We start from the raw sequence: 19,777 nt of genomic DNA, 5'->3' as shown, positions 1-19,777 counted from the left end.
TCATATTTATTGAGCATTCCCATGTGTCCATCACTGGGTCAGTGGTTAACTTATATGAAATAATTCACCCTCCGAGGTAGGTACTATTATCGTGTGCCTAGAGCAAGTAAGGAAACTGAGGGTGAGGGCATTAAGTGACTGGCCCAGGATCACACAGCCAGAGTGTGGAAGGTTTATCTGATTCCAAAACCCTCGCTGCTTCTACTGTGCATGTTCAACATGGAAAGGTTAGGAAATATAGTTCTTCCTGAGGACCAAACTACCAGGGGGAAGGCACTTCTGCTTTAAGTTGGTGGAGCCCAGACTTTTCTATTCCATCCACTTTCTAAAGCAGCCTGACAACAGCATCCCAGGGTAACGAAGGGAGAAGAAATGCCATCTTTGATGAGAAGGGCAGACCACAGTCCCACCCCTGGTGTGTGAAGAAGAGGTGACAATGGCGATGGGATTTGGACCAAATGGCAGAAGGAAACCAAGGGCCGTACACGCTCTGTAGCTCCCAGGCAGGACGCAGACTTCTCCAGACACACTGTTCAGCTCCCCGAGCTCTTCCCAATCCAGGCAGAGCCTGGGGACTACGCGGGGGGAGGGGAGTCGCTGAGACGCACGTTTCAGTAGGGAGTTCAGATGAACTGGAGGAGGAGGCTCAGAGTCCCTCGGGGAGATGCAGGATATCGGAAGACGGGTGGAAGACAGAGGATGGACAATGATCAGTTAAATCATTGTAATACGGTTCGAGTTTCCTTTCTCAGTCAGACTAAGAGACGTGAAAACTCAGAGACCCTCAAAGAACTGTGACATTCTTGGGTCTTCACACTGAGTCTCCACAGTAAGCCCAACGCTTAGCGTGGAGACACATTCCAGGGCAGTGCTGGTGACCAGGGATTCTGCGATGACCACAGTGCTGATGGGTAGGCACCTGCCGTCAGCTTCCTCCCAGCCCCTCTCCCCACACTTGCCTCTAACAAAGAACGGGTCTGAGAGGAGTAGCCCCCATCCTGTGATGAATGGCTAGCAGGTGACCCACGAAAAGACAGTGTGAGAAATAAGAAGAAAGGCGACATCAAATAAAAGTAAAGAATAAATACTGAAGAGCTGTGTTATGAAGTTGGAGAAACTACTGAACAGATATTTCTCCATGAGATTACAAAAATAAAAATAAAAATAAATCATTTCAGTGGGATTCTCTGTGATATAGACAACCCCAGATTATTATTCGCCATTTCCAGATGAACTAACTCAAGCTCAGAGGGGTCAGTGACTTGCCACAAAAAGTCAGTAGCAAAACCACTATGCCCAGGCTTCCTGGCCCTGAGGCCCGAATTCTCTGGAGCAGCTCTGTCCAGCAGAACTTTCTGCGATGATGGAAATGTCCAATATTCTCTGTCCAGAATGATTCTCTCTCATCACTTACATTTCTATCTCAGTCACAGGAGCCACAGTTCAAGAGCTGTGACACAAGTCTCATGTGGCTACTGAGCTCTTGAACTGTGGCTCGTGTGACTGAGAAACTGGAATTCTACATTTCATTGAAGTGGAATGGATTTAAACTTGAATAGCTCCACGTGGCCTGAAGCTACTGCATCTGGACAGCTCAGCTCTGGACACTTCCTTGACACTCTTTTCCCTTCTACTTCAGACATCACTGGACATCAAGTTCTCAAATCTGGCCTTGAGCATCAGGACCAGGCTTCTTGCTTCAGGCTCTGTCTTCTCGGGTACAGCCTCCTTTAGGCTTATCCACCCCTGGGAGTTCCAGCTGAGTCATGCCACCTTCTGAGGGCCAAGGGAGGGATAGTCTGGGAAGTTGAGAGATGTTTCACCTGGAGCCAGGACTCCACCTACCTTGGGCCACCTTCTTGCAGTGGAACCTCTGGACAGAGCAGAGTGGTCAGGAGGCAAAGTGCTGACTCTGAGATGACCCAGAAAGGAGCCTGTAAGATCAGACACCTCCTGCAGCCTCTGAACTCCAGAAGTTAAAATTCAAAGGAACAGGATCTGATGATCTCGTGACTCTACCTTCTCCCCTAATCTGCCTTCTGTCTCTGTGAGTTTGACAACTTTAGGAACCGCATATAAGTGGAATTGTACAATATTCATCTTTTTGTGGCTGGCTTGTTTCACTTAGCGTGATGTCTTCAAGGTTTATCTATGTTGTACAATGTGTCAGAATTTCCCTCCTTCTTAAGGCTGTATAATATTCCACTGTATACATGTATATATCTCTCAGTTTCCTTATTCATCTGTCAATGGATGCTTGGGTTGCTTCCACATTTTAGCTTTTGTGAATTATGCTGCTGTGACGATGGATATACAAATACCCTTTGAGATCCTGCTTTCAGTTCTTAGGGGTATAATGCCCAGAGGTGGAAATGCTGGGTCATATGGCAACTCTATCTCATTTTTTGAGGCGCTACCATCCTGTTTTCTATAGTGGCTGTACCAATTTTATTCCAAACGAACAGGGCACAATGAAGTCCTTGCTATTATTACTGTTGTTGATGGAGTGTGCACTAAGTGTCGGGCATCACGCTGCCTGCCAGGTAGGGATGCTACTGATGCTCCCTCCACATCCCCATTGGCGCTCCCCATTCTACGCATGCTCACAGCTTCTTACTGCCCCTGAGCTGCTCAGCGTGGGGCTCTCCGGCTGCACATGGGGCTGGCTGGAAGTGTGGGGCAGTAATGCTCCCAAGAGCAGCCCTCAGTCAGTGATGACCAGGGAATGGGCAGGTAAATAGCCCAACTATGTTGTCCCCCTCAGGGCGACAACTATGAGGCATGATCTACACCATCTCCCAGGTTCCCATCAGGCTTGACCCCAGCTGCCAACAGTGGTAACCTCATTAACACTCTGTATTGGCTTCCTTCTCCGCTTCACTTCGCCACACCCTGCTGGAACTTTCTGAGATCCCCTATTAAGTCAAGTGTTTTCAGTCTCATGCTCGTCTCAGGGTCTACTTTTAAGACAACGGGGTATTTTATAGAATCCTCAAACAGTCCTCTAAACTGAACAGATATGGCTTCCCTATTCTAGAGTTGAGCAGAGTGAGGCTCAGACAGGTGACACCACCTGCTTGAGGTCAAAGCCTTGGGCACATACCCTGTCCTCTGCCTCCCCAAGGAATGTGCCCGATGGGCCTGCTGCAGAACCTCTTCTCCCCTGCCCCTGAGCTGTGCTGAGCCTGCATCCCCTCTCCCCCTGCCCCTGCAGGAAGGCCGCTGTCTGTTTGTCATCCTGCTCATGGCGGTGTACTGGTGCACGGAGGCGCTGCCCCTCGCGGTGACAGCGCTGCTGCCCATCATCCTCTTCCCTTTCTTGGGTATCCTGAAGTCCAAAGACGTCTGCCCCCAGTACTTCGTGGACACCAACTTCCTCTTCCTCAGTGGTCTGATCATGGCCAGCGCCATCGAGGAGTGGAACCTGCACCGGAGAATCGCCCTCAAGATCCTCACATTCGTTGGGGTCCGGCCGATCTGGTAAGGCCAGGTAACGGGTCCAGCCCAAAGGTGGGGCGTTAGAGGGACCACATCTCTTGAAGCCCAAATTTACTCCTCCTTGTTACTCATCGAGGCTAACAAACTCATGTCCCGCCTTCCACATCCCTGTTCATGCCTCTTAGGTTTAATGAGCCGCTCTGTGTGGCAGACACAGTGAGAATTTTCAAAAGTGCATAAGAACCCCCCGGGAAATCGGTTGAAATGCTGGTTCCCAGGCCCCGTCCCCAGGGACTTGTGTTCCGTAGTTTTAGAAGGGGCCATTTAGCAGCATGAATTCTACCTTTCCTGCTCTGGGAAAGGACTGAACCTTTCTCTGTCTGTAAAATGGCGATAACAGCCGAGACCTGCACAGCAAATGCTGCCCATTAAGCATCCCAGTTTGGTGCTTACCAGCCAAGGAGAAGGGGAGGGTGGGCAATGGGGAGAAATGGCCTCAGAGAAGCAGGAGGCAGGGTCTGTTCCTGCAGGCAGGTCCTCAGCCCCTGGCTAGGATTTGAATTTTTATTCTAAGAGGATTGAATGGCCTTTCAAATAGGGTCATTGTTGTTCTTTGCATCTTCCCCCCGTCCCCCCCCCCCCCCCAATTTGGTGAATCTTAAATATTCCTTCAGGAATAATGTTTTTAAATCATAAATCACAACACATGGGCTTTAAAACAACAATAGCACAACAATTACAGCAAAAGGCAGTCACCCAAATACTTTTTTAAAACACATAAACCCATGATATAGTATCATATGTACGTTCCTCTTTCCAGTAAAAATGATAGGCTATAACCACTGTCCTAACAACTGCAGTTTTGTTTTGTTTTTCTTTTTTTTAATTTATTTTTAGAGAGAGAGGGAGGGCGAGAGAGAGGGGGAGAGAGAGAGAGAGAGAGAAACATAGATCAGTTGTGTTAGGGTTGTGGCTGGTGACTGGGGCTGTGAAAGAATTCACAACTGGGAGAAGAGATAGATGCAAAGACAAAGTTTATTTTACTTTCCCTAAAAGGTGAGGGCCAGTGCATTGCTAATCAATACAATGCCCGGGGAAACAAAAGTGGCTTCCCCTTTTAAGCCCTGGCTGTTGCTAAGCAACAAGGAAGGGAGGGGAACCCTGGGCTGGAGTTGAGCCGATATCAGGGGGTTGTGATTTGTTTGTTCTTCAGGAGACATTCGGGACAGTTGTCCCAGGGAGGTGACTTATCAGCATTTTTTCCAAACCTGTAAAACATGCTTAGAGTAAAGTTATGAAGAGTTCAGAAGAGGCTTGTTTGAAGAGCAAGGGGGAAGGGGACTTTCTGCTAACTAGAGACTTCTTGATGCAAATTATCCCTGAGCTGTAAAAACAGCAGGGAGGAGGGGTATGCCAGAACATAGCCTTGAAAGTAACTTATCTTGTCTTGCAGTTTGAATAGAGGGGCTGTGTGAATGAGAGGAGCTAACAGTCGTGGGGTGCTTTTCATAGATTGTGGAAGGCTACAGCACAGAGAAAGAGGCCTTTTCGTGTCCCCACACTCACAGTTTGCCTCCTGCACGTGCCCCAACGAGGGACGGAACCCACCACCTGGGTATGTACCCTGATCGGGAACCGAACCCGCCACCTTTTGGTATACTGAATGATGCCCAATACCGGGCAGGGGTGAGGCCACAACTGTGGTTTCCAGGCAGTTTTGAGTGTCAGTGATATTCCCAGATGTCTGCACCTGTTAGGCAGTAATGCCATATGAAAGTATCCGTGATCTTCATTGGTGACCAAGTCCCAGGCACTTCTAATACCACAGAACTTTGTGGCCTCTGTTTATCACAGATGGAAACAATTTCTATTAGATGTTAGCAAAATAAAGATGGATTTTTCTCCCTCCTTTTCACCCTGAATGGTATCCATGGCTCCACCCTGATTATGAAACTCTATTTTAAAATGATCTAAGCTGGGGAGGGACATGATGAAATTTGCATTTAAAAAAAATCCCTGCTGGCTGCCATGTGGAGAGACGATGATCAGTGAGAAGGTGGACTGTGCTGGGGGTCCAGACCGAAGATGGTAGCAGCGTGGACTCGGTGGTGGCAGTGGAGATGGACAGAATGTGAGAGCGCTCTTTGTGATGGGGGTGGGGGAGGGTGAGAGTGAAGAAGGTTCTGGGGAACATGTAAGTTTTTAGCATCTGCTTTGGGCCAAGCACTCTGCTAGGCTCTGCAGCTGTGTTTCCATCTGGAGGAGCTGCAGTCCTGGGGAGAGATTCCATCTCTCGTGGAATCTGATACCCAAGAAACACAGGTGCTATGGGAGCCCACAAGAGAGGCAGGGGTCGTGTCATGGAGGAGCTTACATTTGACCTTGAAGAATGGGCGAGGCTCTGGCAAACATATTTTAAAGTTCCGACAATGTGACGCTAGTTCAGAAATAGTTTTTGAAACTGAACAGCTCTAGCTGGTTTGCTCAGTGATTAGAGTGTCGGCCCTCAGACCTAAAGGTCTTGGGTTCGATTCCCGGTCAAGGGCATGTACCTCAGTTTTGGGTTCCCCAGCCCCAGGAGGCACCCAAACACTATGTCTCTCTCATGTTGATGTTTCTCTCTCTCTCTCCCCCCTCTTCCCTCCCTCCCACTCTCTCTAGAAATAAACGGAAAAAAATATCCTCGGGTGAGGATTAAAAGAAACAAAACAACACAGAATAAATAATCTAGAAGAAATCTGAGTCAGTGGGGAAGGGGCGAGTTATTCAGGAAATGGTGGGTGTTGAAATAGTTAGCTTATTCTTCCAAAAAAGATTGACTTAGAGTTAACGTCATGCTACATATACATCTAAGTAATTTAAGGTGGATTGAAAGTTGAATGCAAGAAAACAAGTCATGAAACATGAATTCCTATGGGGAGGACCAAGCAATGGAAGGGAAGCAGAGATTGAGGGCCTGCTTGGGTGTGGTGAGGAGTTCGGCAGAGCCCGAGCAGGGGGGCCTGGTAAGAGTGGGAGGGGAGGGGAAGAGGAGGCTGGGAAGGCTGTTTGGGGTGAGATGGTAGAGTGTCTTGGTGCTAAACAATGGGGGCCCTCTGTAAAATGAGGGGGCTGTATGCCTCCGGCATGGCAAACTCAGACCAGAGGACCTCCTGGACCCCAGTTGTAGCTCTGCCTCTACCTCCCTCCATTCCCAGGCTCATCTTTGGAATGATGGTGAGCACCGCCTTCCTGTCCATGTGGCTGAGCAACACCGCCTCCACCGCCATGATGCTGCCCATCGCCAGTGCCATCCTGAAGAACCTCTTTGGTGAGGAGGAAGAGAGCACAGGTGAGGCTGTGGAAAGGGCCGGGCCAACCCCGCAGGTGGAGGAGGGAGTGGGGACATCCACAGGGTGTCAGGGCGGGCAAAGAGAAGGCACTTGTTGAGCACCTGTTATGTGCCAAGTATTTTAATAATAGTAATAATAATAATAATAACAACTGAAAAGTAACTATGTCAAACCATGGTACTTAAATATTAGCATTTATTGAGAATTTACTATATATTAAGCAGAGTTAAACACTTTCCATATACTATCTCCACCTCTCAAAAGAGTTTTATGAAATAGGTACTATAATTAAACCCTTTAAAAATAAATTCAGAGAGGAAGGGAGAGGGAGAGAGAGATAGGAACACCAATGATGAGAGAATCATTGATCGGCAGCCTCCTGCACGCCCCACACTGGGATGGAGCCCACAACCCGGGCACGTGCCCTGACCTGGAATTGAACTGTGACCTCCTGATTTGTAGTTCGACACTCAACAACTGAGCCATGCTGGCCGGGCTAAACCTTTTTTTAAAGCATTTGAAGAGATGCTTAAAATCGTTAATGCCCAGAAAAATGCAAATTGAAACAACAATGAGATTGACTTCAATGAGACTGGCAAAAAATGAGGAAGCTGGATAATGCCAAGTATTGGCAGGAATGAGGGCCATTGGAACTCTGAGCACTGCTAGAGAAAGGGAACTGGGTCGGTCTTTCTTAAGGGCGTCCTGCAAATATTTAACCAGATTAAATAGCGTGGACCCCATTCAGAAGAATGGAAATGAAGGATGAAATAAACAAAACAGGATAAATAAAATAAAATAAAGCAGGTCACCCTACTTTCCAACAGCTGCTCTGGTATTTTGAACCCAGATTGGCTGATTTCAGAGCCTGAGTCCTGAACCTGTCGTTCTGCCTCCAAACACAAGAGTTTTTCAAAGAGTCTAGTGGCCAAAAAAAAAGTTTGAAAGCCAAGTCCCTTATTACAACGATGAAACATCTGAGACCCGGGAAACGGAAGGGACTTGCCCAAGGTCACGCACAATGCTGGGCACACAGCGAAATCCTGTCTTCCCTCTAGTTTATGCTGCAGGGTGTCAGGAGGTAGGAGACCCTGGGAGGTGGGGGCAGACCAGTGGGATCAGATAGTGGTTAACCATTAGCCCTAAGATCTATAGCAAAGCTCATTCCAGTGCAAAGAGAGATGCTCCCTTTCACCCAGCTGCTGTGTGAGGTGAGGTGAGGTGAGGTGAGGTGAGGTGAGGTGAGGTGAGGTGAGGTGAGGTGAGGTGAGGTGAGGTGAGGATGGGGGTGGAGGGAGTGGGGGCTGTGCTAGCGGGTCAGGACAGGGGCAAGGAGGCTCCAGGGGCTGTAAGTCCATGAGAGACAGTCAAACAGCAACCACAATGATAGTGTGCACTTTCATTTTCTGAAGACCCCCCACATGCCAGACACTGTGTTAAAATCCTCACACCCATTAGCTCATTGAATCTTCCTAACAGTCTTATGAGATAGATGATCCCCATTTTACAGATGAGGAGACTGAGGCTCAGAGGCAAAGTGATTTGTCCAAAGTAACATGGTGAGTTAGTTGTGAGCTCTGTCCGGATCTGGAACCTGTGCTTCTGAGCACCACGTCAGAGCAGGACAGAGCCGAGGGCAGGGTGGTGCTCGCTGGACAAGACCCCAGGGGTCCTCAGACTTGGAGGACAGCCTGCTCTTCTCGTCTGTTCCTTTACCCGCTCTGCTCCTAGCGCTGCCCAGGGGACTGAGGAGCGTCCTCCCTGCTTGTTCTCATTAGATCCCCCACTGCGGCCCTGCGGGTGGCCCTCTCATCACACCCATGCTACAGAGCAGGAAACTGATGCTCAGAGAGGTGAAGTATCTGCCCAGTTCCCTCAACCAGTAAGGGTCCCACCCGGCTTTTGAGTCTAAACTCTACCATTCTTCCTCCTGCATCTCTCTGTCGAAGAAGGCCAGCTTGCCACCCACATTTTTCCTTTAGGAATGTCCAAGCGGCCATCATTCAAAAGTCCATATTTGAAGCTGGGTTAAGCATTGCCCTCCTCCATTGCTCTTCATTCATGAGCCAGGAGCGAGGGCTGTCTTCTCAACTATAAGATGAGGACAATGCCTCCCATTTCAAATGTATTCTTGTGAAGTTTACATGAGAAATGAGAACCGGAAACATAGGAAGAGGTTAGTTACTACGTGGAAGTTGTATAAAAACCATGATTAGATTTCCAGGAATTGGGAGGAGCTGGTAATGAACCTCACACTGAAAGGCACACTTGAAGTTTCCTGTGCCTCCTGGTTGAGAGGGATTTATGTGTTCATTATCTGTCTCCTTGTAAATTCCAAGCAGAAAGGGGGTTTGTGTCAATCTCTTTCATTGCTGTGGTCTTGTTCCCCTACAACATTGTTTAGCACATAGTAGGTGTTCAATAAATGCGTGGAATTAAGAAATGAATAGACCAGCCCAGGAGGCGTGGCTCAGTGGTTGAGTGTCAACCTATGAACCAGGAGGTCAAGGTTCGATTCCGGTCAAGGTACATGCCGGGGTTGTGGGCTCAATCCCCAGTTCAGGGCCTGAAGGAAATGGCCAATCAATGATTCTCTCTTATCATTGATGTTTCTATCTCTCTCTCCCTCTCCCTTTCTCTCTGAAATTAATAAAAATATATTTAAGAAAAAAAAAAAGAAATGAATAGACCAGTTACTTAACTGTTCCAAGCCTCAATTTCCTCATAGATAAAGTGGGGATATTTATACTTACCGTCTAGGTTGTTGTGAGTGCTTATTGAATGAATGGATGTAAACCTGCCTAATCTGGGCCCTTTGACTTTCCCTGGGGTTCTCTTTACTTAATTTGATGCAAGAACTCTTTCCTGCGGGGCTTCTGTGTTCTCAATGTCAAGGTTAGACTAGGGTTAACAGTTCCAGGTCAGACCTACCAAGGGCCAGGTGGGCACCTTTGGAGATGGAGTGAGATTCAAGGGAGTGGGGGCGGGGCGAATCATTAGTCCTAGAACAAGCCTGTCACTGCCACTAACCCTTTGGGTCATCTTGATCCCAACCCTAATCCAATTCGCTAGGCCTCAGTTTCCCTGAGTGTAAAGAGGATGGTAATAACCCTTGCCCAGCTCTCACAGGCTGTTCCGAGGTTGCTGTAAGATACCTGCCCTGCCTGATACAAACTCAGGTACTGGTATTATTTGAATAAGACCTTATGTAAGCCCCAACCTCTAACCAGCCTTGTGTATAGCACGTACAGGCTAATATCGGGACTCCCCAGCTCAGATTCTGGCAGCAACCAGGGTCTGTGGTTGAGTGACAGGAGCTGGGGGAACTGAGGTCAACAGGTGAACACACACTTCCTCTGAGGGTGTGGGCAGCCTCAGGAGGCTTCAGTCCCCCATCTGTAACTTCAGGGGAGTCGTTCTCAACCCAGGCTTCCCAGAATAATCACCTGCAGAACTTTTCAAAAGTACTGAGGCCCCAGAATCACTAAACCAGAACTTCCAGGGTGGGACTTAGGCACTCTCAGGAAATGCTACCATTTACCCAGGGGTGCGGAGGGAAGGGTACAGAGAGAGCGAGAGATGGGTGGGGGTCCGGGGGTCACTGGGTCAGAGTTCTCCCTGTCCGGCCATCCTCTGGGGAGCGACTTTGCCTCCCAGCATCTGTGCATCTGTGTCCTATTAACAGCTTCACTTCCTGCTTCAGTGCCCTGGCCTCTGGCCGTGTGCATTGCATGTGGACAAGTATTCCCATCACGGGAGCCCCTAGGCCCTCGCCCTCTTGGCCCAGGGCGAACTGATCTGCATTTCGCCTTCAGACCCTGGCTGGTGGTCAGCAGCGCCAGCCTCAGACACAGCAAAAATTGCACACAGTGAACTTCACTCTTCCCTCTTATTTATGCTGCAGGGCGTCAGGAGGTAGGAGACCCTGGGAGGTTGGGCAGACACCTGCTTGTGTGGGCAGGTGGGATCAGACAGCTGGGCTTGGTTAATGATCAACCCCAAGACCTGAAACAAAGCTCATTCCAGTGCAGAGAGAGATGCTCCCTTTCACCCAGTTGCTGTGTCTGTGGGGTGAGGTGAGGACAAGGGTGGAGGGAGTGGAGGGGAGGCTGTGTAAGCAGGCCGGGCCAGGGGCCAGGAGGCTCCGGGGTCTTTAAGTCCTAGTACAAACAGGAAAGGAGCAGCCCAGAGTGGAGAGAGGAAGGAACGTACTTTCCCAGGTCCCTGGGTGAGACAGGAGAGAGCAGAAGCAGGAGTCTAGACCCTTCTTCCCAGTCCACATGGACGAAGATCCCAGAAATATATCTGTAGTCGAACAGGTTGAGTGTATTTCTGTTGCTGCAGGGGGGCGGGGGGGCACACCCGGGACAGGCTTGATGGTCTCAGTAAGACGGTGTGTGAAAGGACCTCTCGTAAGACTTGGACTTTGGCGGGGTCATGTGAAGGGGGATCCAAGGGAGCAGGGTTTGCTCTAGATTGGTTGCTGTCAGAAACCAGGGGCAACTCAATGATTGGGTAAGGCAGTAGCACCATTCATTCAGCAAGAGTGGGGATGCTTGGCATTTTGTGGGAGGCAAGTGGCTTTGTGTTTAGACAACTTTAGCATCCTTGCTTTGGCTCACCATTCATTTTAGCAGTGACTTTGAGGCCAGTGATGTGTAAGATTCTTTAGGTCCAACAAGAGGACAACATAACATAGGTAGACGTCAGGGGCCACTTTGATATTCTTTCTCAAGAGCAATCCGCATTAACTAACTCCTTGCGAGTGCTCAGATTCCCGTGAAATTCTTTAAATCACAGTCTGACAAACTTCGGCTCAGCAACTCTAGCCCACTATCTGTTTTTTTTTTTGTGTGTGTGTGAGTCAAAGATAGTTGGTATATTTTTAAATGGTTGAAATAAATCGAAAGTAGAATATTTTGTGACATGTGAAAATTATGTGAAATTCAAATTTCAGTGCCCCAAAATAAAGGTTTAGCCCCACGTATCGTTTTACTTGTTGTCTGTGGCTGCTTCCATGATATGATGGCAGGGTTGAGTAGTTAACAACAGAGACCATATGGCTTCCGAAACCTGAAGTATTTACCACTTGGCCTTTTACAGAAGAAATTTGCCAGTCCCTGCTTTAAATGGTACCTCAGTCCATTAGTTGCTATAAAAAAAAATCATAGATTGGGTATTTACTCCTCACAGTTCTAGAGGCTGAAGTCCAAGATCAAGAAGCCAGTGGATTTTGTGTCTAGTGAGATTCCACTTCCTGATTCATAGATGGTTGTCTTCTTGCTGTGTCCTGACATGGCTGCAGGGGCAAGAGGGCTCTGTGGTTCTCTTTTATAAGGACACTAATCCCATTCATGAGGGCTCCACCCTTATGACCAAATTACCTTCCAGAGCTCCACCTCTTAATACTGTCCCATTAGGGATTAAGTTTTAACATATGCATTTTGGGGAGGATACAAACATTCAATCTGTAGCAAATGGGTCAACTCCTTAACCCTCTTGACACCCCTAGGAAAATTACTACTTCCATTTTATGAATTAAAGAATTGAGGTACCAAGGTATTAAGAGATATCACTAAACCAGGATTTCTTAACCTCAGCATTATTGACATTATGGGTGGGATAAGTCTTTTTTTGGGGGGGCTGGCTTGTGCATTGTAGGATATTTTGCAGCATTCCTGGCCTCTACCCACTAGATGCCAGTAGCACCCCCTGCACCCCAGTTGTGACAACCAAAAAGGTGTCCTGACATTGCCCCTGGGAGGGAGAAGTGGCCCCGGTTGAGAGCCACTGATCTAAGGTCACATAGTAAATGATGAAGGTATGATTTGAACCCAGAACCCAGTCACATGCTCAATACCTAGGGATGGTTTCTTTTGCCCTTGGTGATGATTTCAGCAGCAAGAACTTTTAATCTCCTCCATTTTTCTTGTCTATAAAACACTATCAAGCAAGGGATACTTTTAAAACAAAGTCAGATCCTGTCCTGACTCTGCTCCAACACTCTTCCGCCTCTGCTCCCATGTGACTCAGAGGAGAAACCCAAGTTTTTACTGTGATCCCCAAGTCTCCTGTATGATCTAGCCCACTTCCTGCTACCCCCACCCCTTGCCACTTCTCTCACCTCACCTCCTACTCCTCTCCTAATCCCTCAGGCCCCTCCAGCCCTGCTGGTCTCCCTTCTGCTTTGGGATACACCATCACCCTCTCACCTCAGGGCCTTGGCACCTACTCTTAATTTCCCCAGAGGTTTGCATGGCGCACCCCCTCACCTTCTTCAGGTGTCTGTTTGATGTAACTTTCTCAGTCATACTTTTCTTGACCATCCTTTACAAAGATTGTCCGATCCCAGAATACAGGGGCCCTTCCCTGCTTTATTTTTCTCCATGACACTAATTCCCATCTGACACACTGTATATTATACTTATTTGTTTATGGTCTGTCTCCCTAACCAGAAGATAAGTTCCACAAGTACGTAGATTTTCATGTCTTGTCGCTCAATGACATCACTGATGGAGTGATCGGCTAGGGCTCACATGACAGTTCTGGTCCTGGGCTCCAAGTTGCACCAAGCTCTTGTCTAAGAAGAACGGAAACGCACTTATAACTTACTCACTCTCAGCATTTTTATGGCCACTAGCCTAGTGCAGTCATCGTCATCTTACCTGGGAAACGCAGTAGGTTCTGAACTGGTTTCCCAGCCTCCATTTTTGCTCCCCTATCGCCCCTACCAGGTCCAGAGATGTTTGCAAAATGTCAACCATGCTATATCCATCATGGGCTCTAAATCCTGCAAGGGTTCGCAATCCTTGAGTTGACATCTGACTTCTGTTGACCTCTGTCTACCCCACTCCCACTCCCTATCTCCCCTAGGGCTTCCCTACTCTCTACTTTTCCCACACACTGGCCTTCTTGTGGTTCCTCAGTTCTTCTAAGCTTCTTACCCAAGGGCCTTTGCACATGCTGTTTCTGTTGCTCGAAACTCTCTTCTCAAGACTCTTCATGTGACTGGCTCCTTTTTATCCTTAAGGTTTCACATCAAATGCCATCAGCGTATGGTGTCTCTCTGTTGACTGATTACAGTATGCCACCTGCTCCCTCTCCCTACTCTGTCATTACTTTCCATCACCTGGCCTAGTCTTATGTCCTCCATCACGTTCATCACTACCTGAAATTTTCTTTCTGTGTTCACTGTCTCCCTTTTCTAGAACATAAACTTCATGGGAACAGGGTCCTTGTTGTATACTTTTCACTGTGTACCCCAAGCTCATAGTCAATAGCACATCGTAGGTGCTCAATAAATACTTTTTGAATGAATAAATGGGAGATGGGGGCCACCCATTCCATTGCTGATCCATTACCACTCATAACTAGTCTTTCCCAAACATCCTTTTGGCAATGGCTGCTCAGGTAAGCCTAGGCTTGAGTTATGGGTTGTCAAGCAGTCTTAGAGCTAACTCCCTGCCTACAAGTCTGGGGTCTCCAAATAGACATGGGTGAGGCAGGAAGATGGAATGTTGAATGACTTACTTTATTTATTTATTTGATTGAATGAATAGTATGGGATTCTTGGCAAAGAATGAACCCTGAAGAAGTACTCTTGACTGCCTACAAAAGAATGGGCACACTCCTGTCCCATTCACATGGCACTAAACCCATCATGCTTTCTTCTCCTAGTTGCTGTGGGGACAAAAGGCATGAACCCTGTGCCCATGGAGATGCAATTTCTTGCCAGAAGAGAAGAGTGAGTTCCTGGTAAAAATCATTGAGGAGCCAATTCTTGGTCCAGGGAGATGATGAATGAGAGCTCAGTGCTGCAAGCAACCTCCCTCCCATCTCTGAAAATTTCTCCAAACCTGCCCAAGTTTCCACCTTTTGGTTATGTGTAGATCTCCACAGAATCCTTAAAAATGCAAATGTGGTCAGGCCGAGGAGTACATTAAATCCCTAGAGTTTTAGTAAGGAGAGGGTCTCCAGGGCAGGCCCAGAGGAGCAGAAGAGCACAAGTCACATGATAGTCAAGAAGGAGAGCAGGTGCAGACCAGGTCGAGAGGCGCCAAGGACAAAAACGTTCTATGAGACAATAATAATCGTGACTTATGTGAGTCCAGAAGCCCCTTCACATCAAAAGCATGTTCAGTCTTTGCTGTACTTTGTGTAAAACAATATGTTTAAGATCTTGGGGTTTGGAGCCACACAGATCTGACTTTGAACGCGGGCTCTGGCACTTACCTGCTGTGTCATTTAACCTTCCTGAGCCCCAATTAAGTTCACCTAACAACTGGATATGATATTGGAACCCAACTTAAAGGGTTGTTTTGAGATTAAGTGGAATAATGTCAACAAAGCCAGCTGCGAGGCCCTACATGCACGATGGTAGCGCTTGTTATTAATGGCATTGTTATCTTGATTTAATGGTGATGGAACAGTAGGAAGTAAAGTGATTTGCTCTCAGCATTGCTGGGCATTGATCAAGTCTATTTCATTCATAAGTAAAATCCATAATATGTCCCATGGTTGTGAGTGTTATGCAGGAGAGTAAAGCAGTAAAGAGGCCAGGGCGGGGGCCTGGAGGTGGAAAGGGCAGCTTTAGAATGGGTAATCAGGGAAGGCCTCTCTAAGAAGGTCATGCTTGAGCAGACACCTGAAGGAGATGAGGGATCATGGAGGATCTGTAGAGTGTTCTCAGCAGAGGGCCCCGCAGGTGCAAAGTTCCTGGGAGTCCAAAGCAGACAAGAAGCCTGTGTGCTTCCTGTGTGGTTGGGTATGAGATAATGTTAGAGAGATTGCCTGTATGGTGAGTGTGGTAGTAGTGGGACAGAGCCTGTGGAACCTCACAGGCCACTGATGTAGCCTTGATTTTGATGGAGGGGAGCTGATGGAGGGATAGCAGAGGAGGAAAATGATGTTACATCTGATTGTTTTATCCCAGGGACTGTACTCCTTCCCAGCACCACTTGGGAGCTCTGAGTCCAGCTTTGAGATCATGGGTTCTGTGATGGCCCAGCCACTCACTACTATGCAACCTAGGAATCAATGTTTACCTCCTGCCTACACAGAGTTTATGCTGAGTTTATTGGAAAATACCTGATGCTACTCTCTGGAACGCCATGTCCATTAGATGAAAACTCTATGTCCATTGGATGCAAGCTCTGTCCCCTCTCTGGGCCTCAGTTTCCCCATCTAAACAAAGAAGGGGTTGCACTAGGTGATCCCTAGGGCCCTTTCTGCTCTCTCATTCTCACTGGGAGGCTCAGTCTGGATGGGTTCCCAGATCTGAGAGGCCACAGTTCCCAAACAGGCCACTTGCCTGAGAAGTCAGACCATGCATGACATGGTCTCCAGCTGCTTCCTGTGTTCCTTTCAGACTTCAGATCCTGTCCTCATTGCCCACTGGAGACGGGCCCCTCATGTAGCAATTAAAACCAGACAGTATTTGATGGATCTTTTATTATTTAAAGATATTTGATTTGTTGCACAGGAGCAATTCTTAATTTCATTCACTTATAAACATTTTATAATTGCACAAGTCAAAAAAAACAACACTCGTAAACAAAAAATATATTTGGCATCTCACTCCCAAAGACAAGTTAAAATAGTTAAGTGAATACCAATCTAGGTTATTTATTGATATCTCTCTATATATACATACATACACATTCTTAAATAAAAATGCTGACAATACTATATATGCTGTTTTGGAAACTGTTCTCTCACTTAATGGAGTGTAGTGAACATCTTTTTACCTCAATCACATTTGTGTCAACATCATTAACTTTATTTTTAAAAAATATATTTTATTCATTTTTTTACAGAGAGGAAGGGAGAGGGATAGAGAGTTAGAAACATCGATGAGAGAGAAACATGTATCAGCTGCCTCCTGCACACCCCCTACTGGGGATGTGCCTGCAACCAAGGTACATGCCCCTGATCGGAATCGAACCCAGGACCCTTCATTCCGCAGGCCGACGCTCTATCCACTGAGCCAAACCAGTTAGGGCTAACTTTAAATTATACAATTAATAATTCTTAATTTCATTCTTTCCCAAAACTCTTTAACTGTGCAAGGAAAACAACCCAGAAAATACAAATAGAGAAAAAGAATCCATAGTTCAACCCCCAAGAAAGGTACCAAAATGACTTTGCCTATTACTATTCTAGACTTTTCTTAAAACTCAAATATTCACGAAATAATGTGAATATTTTTAAAATAAAACTAGTGCTGTTACCTATCTTTCCACTTTACATAATGGAAATTATGTAAATTATTTTAATACACTCATCTAAATCATAATTTTTAAATTGCATCCAGAAAGGGGATCATTTTTATTTAGCCAATCCCCTTTTGATGGTGATTTAGGTTATTCTAAATTGAAATGATAAAAATTAATTAATTAATTAATTAATTAATTGAAATGGTACCCACACCCGAGACATTTGCCCAATTATTTCTTTAGGACTAATTCTTAGAAGAGAACACCTGAGCTGAAGGGGTGCACAGCTCTAGAGGGTTTTGATGCCTGTGCCAAATTACCTTCTCAAAAAGCCGTTGAGCTCTCCCAACCCCAGCAGTGTGTGAGCTGTTCCATGTGAGCCCCGGATTGCTGCGTGTGTGCTGAATGGCGTCTCTTTGGGTTTGTTTAAAGCAAAGACTTCCCCGAGGAGCCCGAGGAGCCGTCGGCTCTTCCAGACAGCAACAAGAAGGCGGAAGAATATCGCAAAAACATCTGGAAGGGCCTCCTCATCTCCATCCCTTACGCAGCCAGCATTGGGGGCACCGCCACTCTCACCGGCACGGCTCCCAACCTCATCCTACTTGGTGGGATCAAGAGGTAAAAGCAAGTGTCCCCCACCTGGCACTGGAGTTTCCTTCTCTTCCCGCCCCCCTCTCCTTCAGTTAACATCCAGGGAATGTATCTTGAGTGCCTTCTATTGGCCAGGCTTCAGCATAAAACCCAGCAAAGTCTCTGCTCTGTGGGACTTTTATTCTGGTGGGAAGATACACAGTAAAGGAAAAAGCACATGAATATGGGATATGCCCATGTGATAAATTGTGAAATAAATTATAGCAGGATAAAGGGGTAGAAGGCACAGGAGTGAGCCGGTCACGGATGTACGACCTTTCTAATAAGATGACATTTGAGCAGAGGCCTAGAAGTGAGGGAGTGAACTGTGTGGACACAGAAGGAAAGCACCTTCCCTACAGAGCTGGTAGCCTGTGCAAAGGTGAACGGGATCAAGACCAGCTAGGCAGCAGTGTAGAAGGTGCAGGGGATTGTGGGAGGAGATGCGGTTAGAAGAGGCCAGACTAAGGCAACTATTGTAAGGACCCAGTGGGGTGTCCGTGGAAAGCTGAGAGCAGAAGAGCGACAGAATGTGGCATCTGCTTTAAAAACACCCCAACTGGAGGCGTGGGTCTGTGGCTGTCCTGTCCAGTGAGAAGCTTTGCAGCCATGCCCGCAGGCCAGCGGGGCGGTGGGTTCTGCCAGGAGGTGAAGTGTCCCCATCTCTGAAACTGTTCCAACAGAGGCCGGCATGAGAATGAGAGAGGGATTCTCAGACAGCATGGCTTGTCGACTCCATCATTCCAAGCCTCTTAGTTCAAAGATTTAAAAAATTCCTGTATTTCAAGATCCTAAGATGTTCAGATTCTAGGATTCTGAGAGGTTTTCAGATTCCTGTGCAGTGGAGATGCAGCCTGTGTTGATTTAATCTTCACAAATGCAAACGTAAGCATTTGGCAAGCAGATAACAGTAAAAAGTCTTTGATGTTCCACATGGCCCCCCTGCTGACCAGCTTCTTTTCCTGCTACTCAACCAAGGAATGAAGGACCTACTGGGAGGGTGAGGGAAAGCTGGTGTTGGTCTCCTGAGAGCAGGCTCGGCATACATAAATCTATTCTCTACTTGTGGGTAATGGAAATTATTTTTATGAGAAATTTTAAGTACACTCCTGTTTTGCCTCACAAACTGATTTTAAAACCTTAAACCTCCACTATATTATATCAGGTGCTTAAAGTTCCTTGATTATACGATTTGATGGTAGAAACCAGTGATTCTCAGCCAATGGGTGCTTGTTAGAGTCACTGGGGGAGACGAAAAAATACAGCTGGGTCTCAGTTGCAGAGTGTGATTCAGGGGGTGTGAGATGGGCCAGGTGTCAGCATTTTGCTAATTAATTTAAGCCGCTGCAGAGCTTTGGTGTCTTTTCATCTCCATTCTCTGAGCAAGACCTGGCTGTGCCTTAGGTTTTGGTTAGCAAACCTAGATGGCCCTGTTCCAGATGTGGGAACAGTCTGGGCTGGCCCTGTAGTCTCCTCAACCAGAAGAGGCTGGACAGGAAAGATGTGGGTTCTGGGAGCCTCAGGGGCAGGTCCTGAGGTGGTAGATGTGGATAATGGGTGGGGTGGCAGTTGCTATCAGAGAAATTTCAGGCTGCTTGCTCACCCTGACATGAGCAGAAATTTATCCCAACTTTAAAAGAAATTAGGGAGGGTCCAACTGGCATGGCTCAATGGTTGAGCATCAACCTATGAACCAGGAATTCATGGTTCCATACCTGGTCAGGGCACATGTCAGGGTTGTGGGCTCGAACTCCAGTAGGGGGTATGCAGGAGGCAGCAGATTACTGATTCTCTCTTATCATTGATTTCTCTCTCTCTCTCCCTCCCTCCCTCCCTCCCTCTCCCTCTCCCTTTCTCCCTGAAATCAATAAAAAAATTTTTTTTAAAGAAATTAGGGAGGAAATGCTGGAGTTGTAGGTAAAATTATCAAACATGAAGGATTTGGAGTAAATATAAATTACATACATTTCATTGGCAACATTTAATTGCTCAAGCTTGGACTTTCTGGTCTTGGAGGAGGGGATTTAGAAGGAATGCTAAGTAATATGGAGTTCTGATTCTCCAGCTGGGAGCCCAGGAGACAGGGCAATAGCTGCCCTGAGAGTTCTCCTGGGGCTTTGCTCCCCAAATTCATTTCATTAGTTTATTCTGATTATACATGTA

The 19,777-nt window shown here is 47.1% G+C and overlaps 1 protein-coding gene across 6 annotated transcripts in view; it reads left to right on the top strand.

Moving 5' to 3' along the window:
* Window positions 1-19,777, top strand: part of SLC13A3 (solute carrier family 13 member 3) — a 68,190-nt gene that overhangs the window by 20,906 nt on the left and 27,507 nt on the right. For 5 of the 6 annotated variants that reach the window (XM_080686232.1, XM_080686230.1, XM_080686229.1 and 2 more), the window contains exons 2-5: window positions 3,215-3,480; window positions 6,636-6,769; window positions 14,448-14,514; window positions 17,417-17,602. In XM_080686232.1, coding sequence (XP_080542358.1) covers window positions 3,245-3,480; window positions 6,636-6,769; window positions 14,448-14,514; window positions 17,417-17,602 — 623 coding nt within the window. In that variant the 5' untranslated portion in view covers window positions 3,215-3,244. Of the gene's footprint in view, window positions 1-3,214; window positions 3,481-6,635; window positions 6,834-14,447; window positions 14,515-17,416; window positions 17,603-19,777 lie in introns of all 6 variants that reach the window. The other variant, XM_080686234.1, reaches the window with a different exon arrangement.

This window comes from Plecotus auritus (assembly GCF_963455305.1).
Source record: "Plecotus auritus genome assembly, chromosome: 8".
Taxonomy (NCBI): Eukaryota; Metazoa; Chordata; class Mammalia; order Chiroptera; family Vespertilionidae; genus Plecotus; species Plecotus auritus.
Note: the sequence above shows the minus strand (reverse complement) of the source record. Positions and strands in the feature narration are given on the sequence as shown.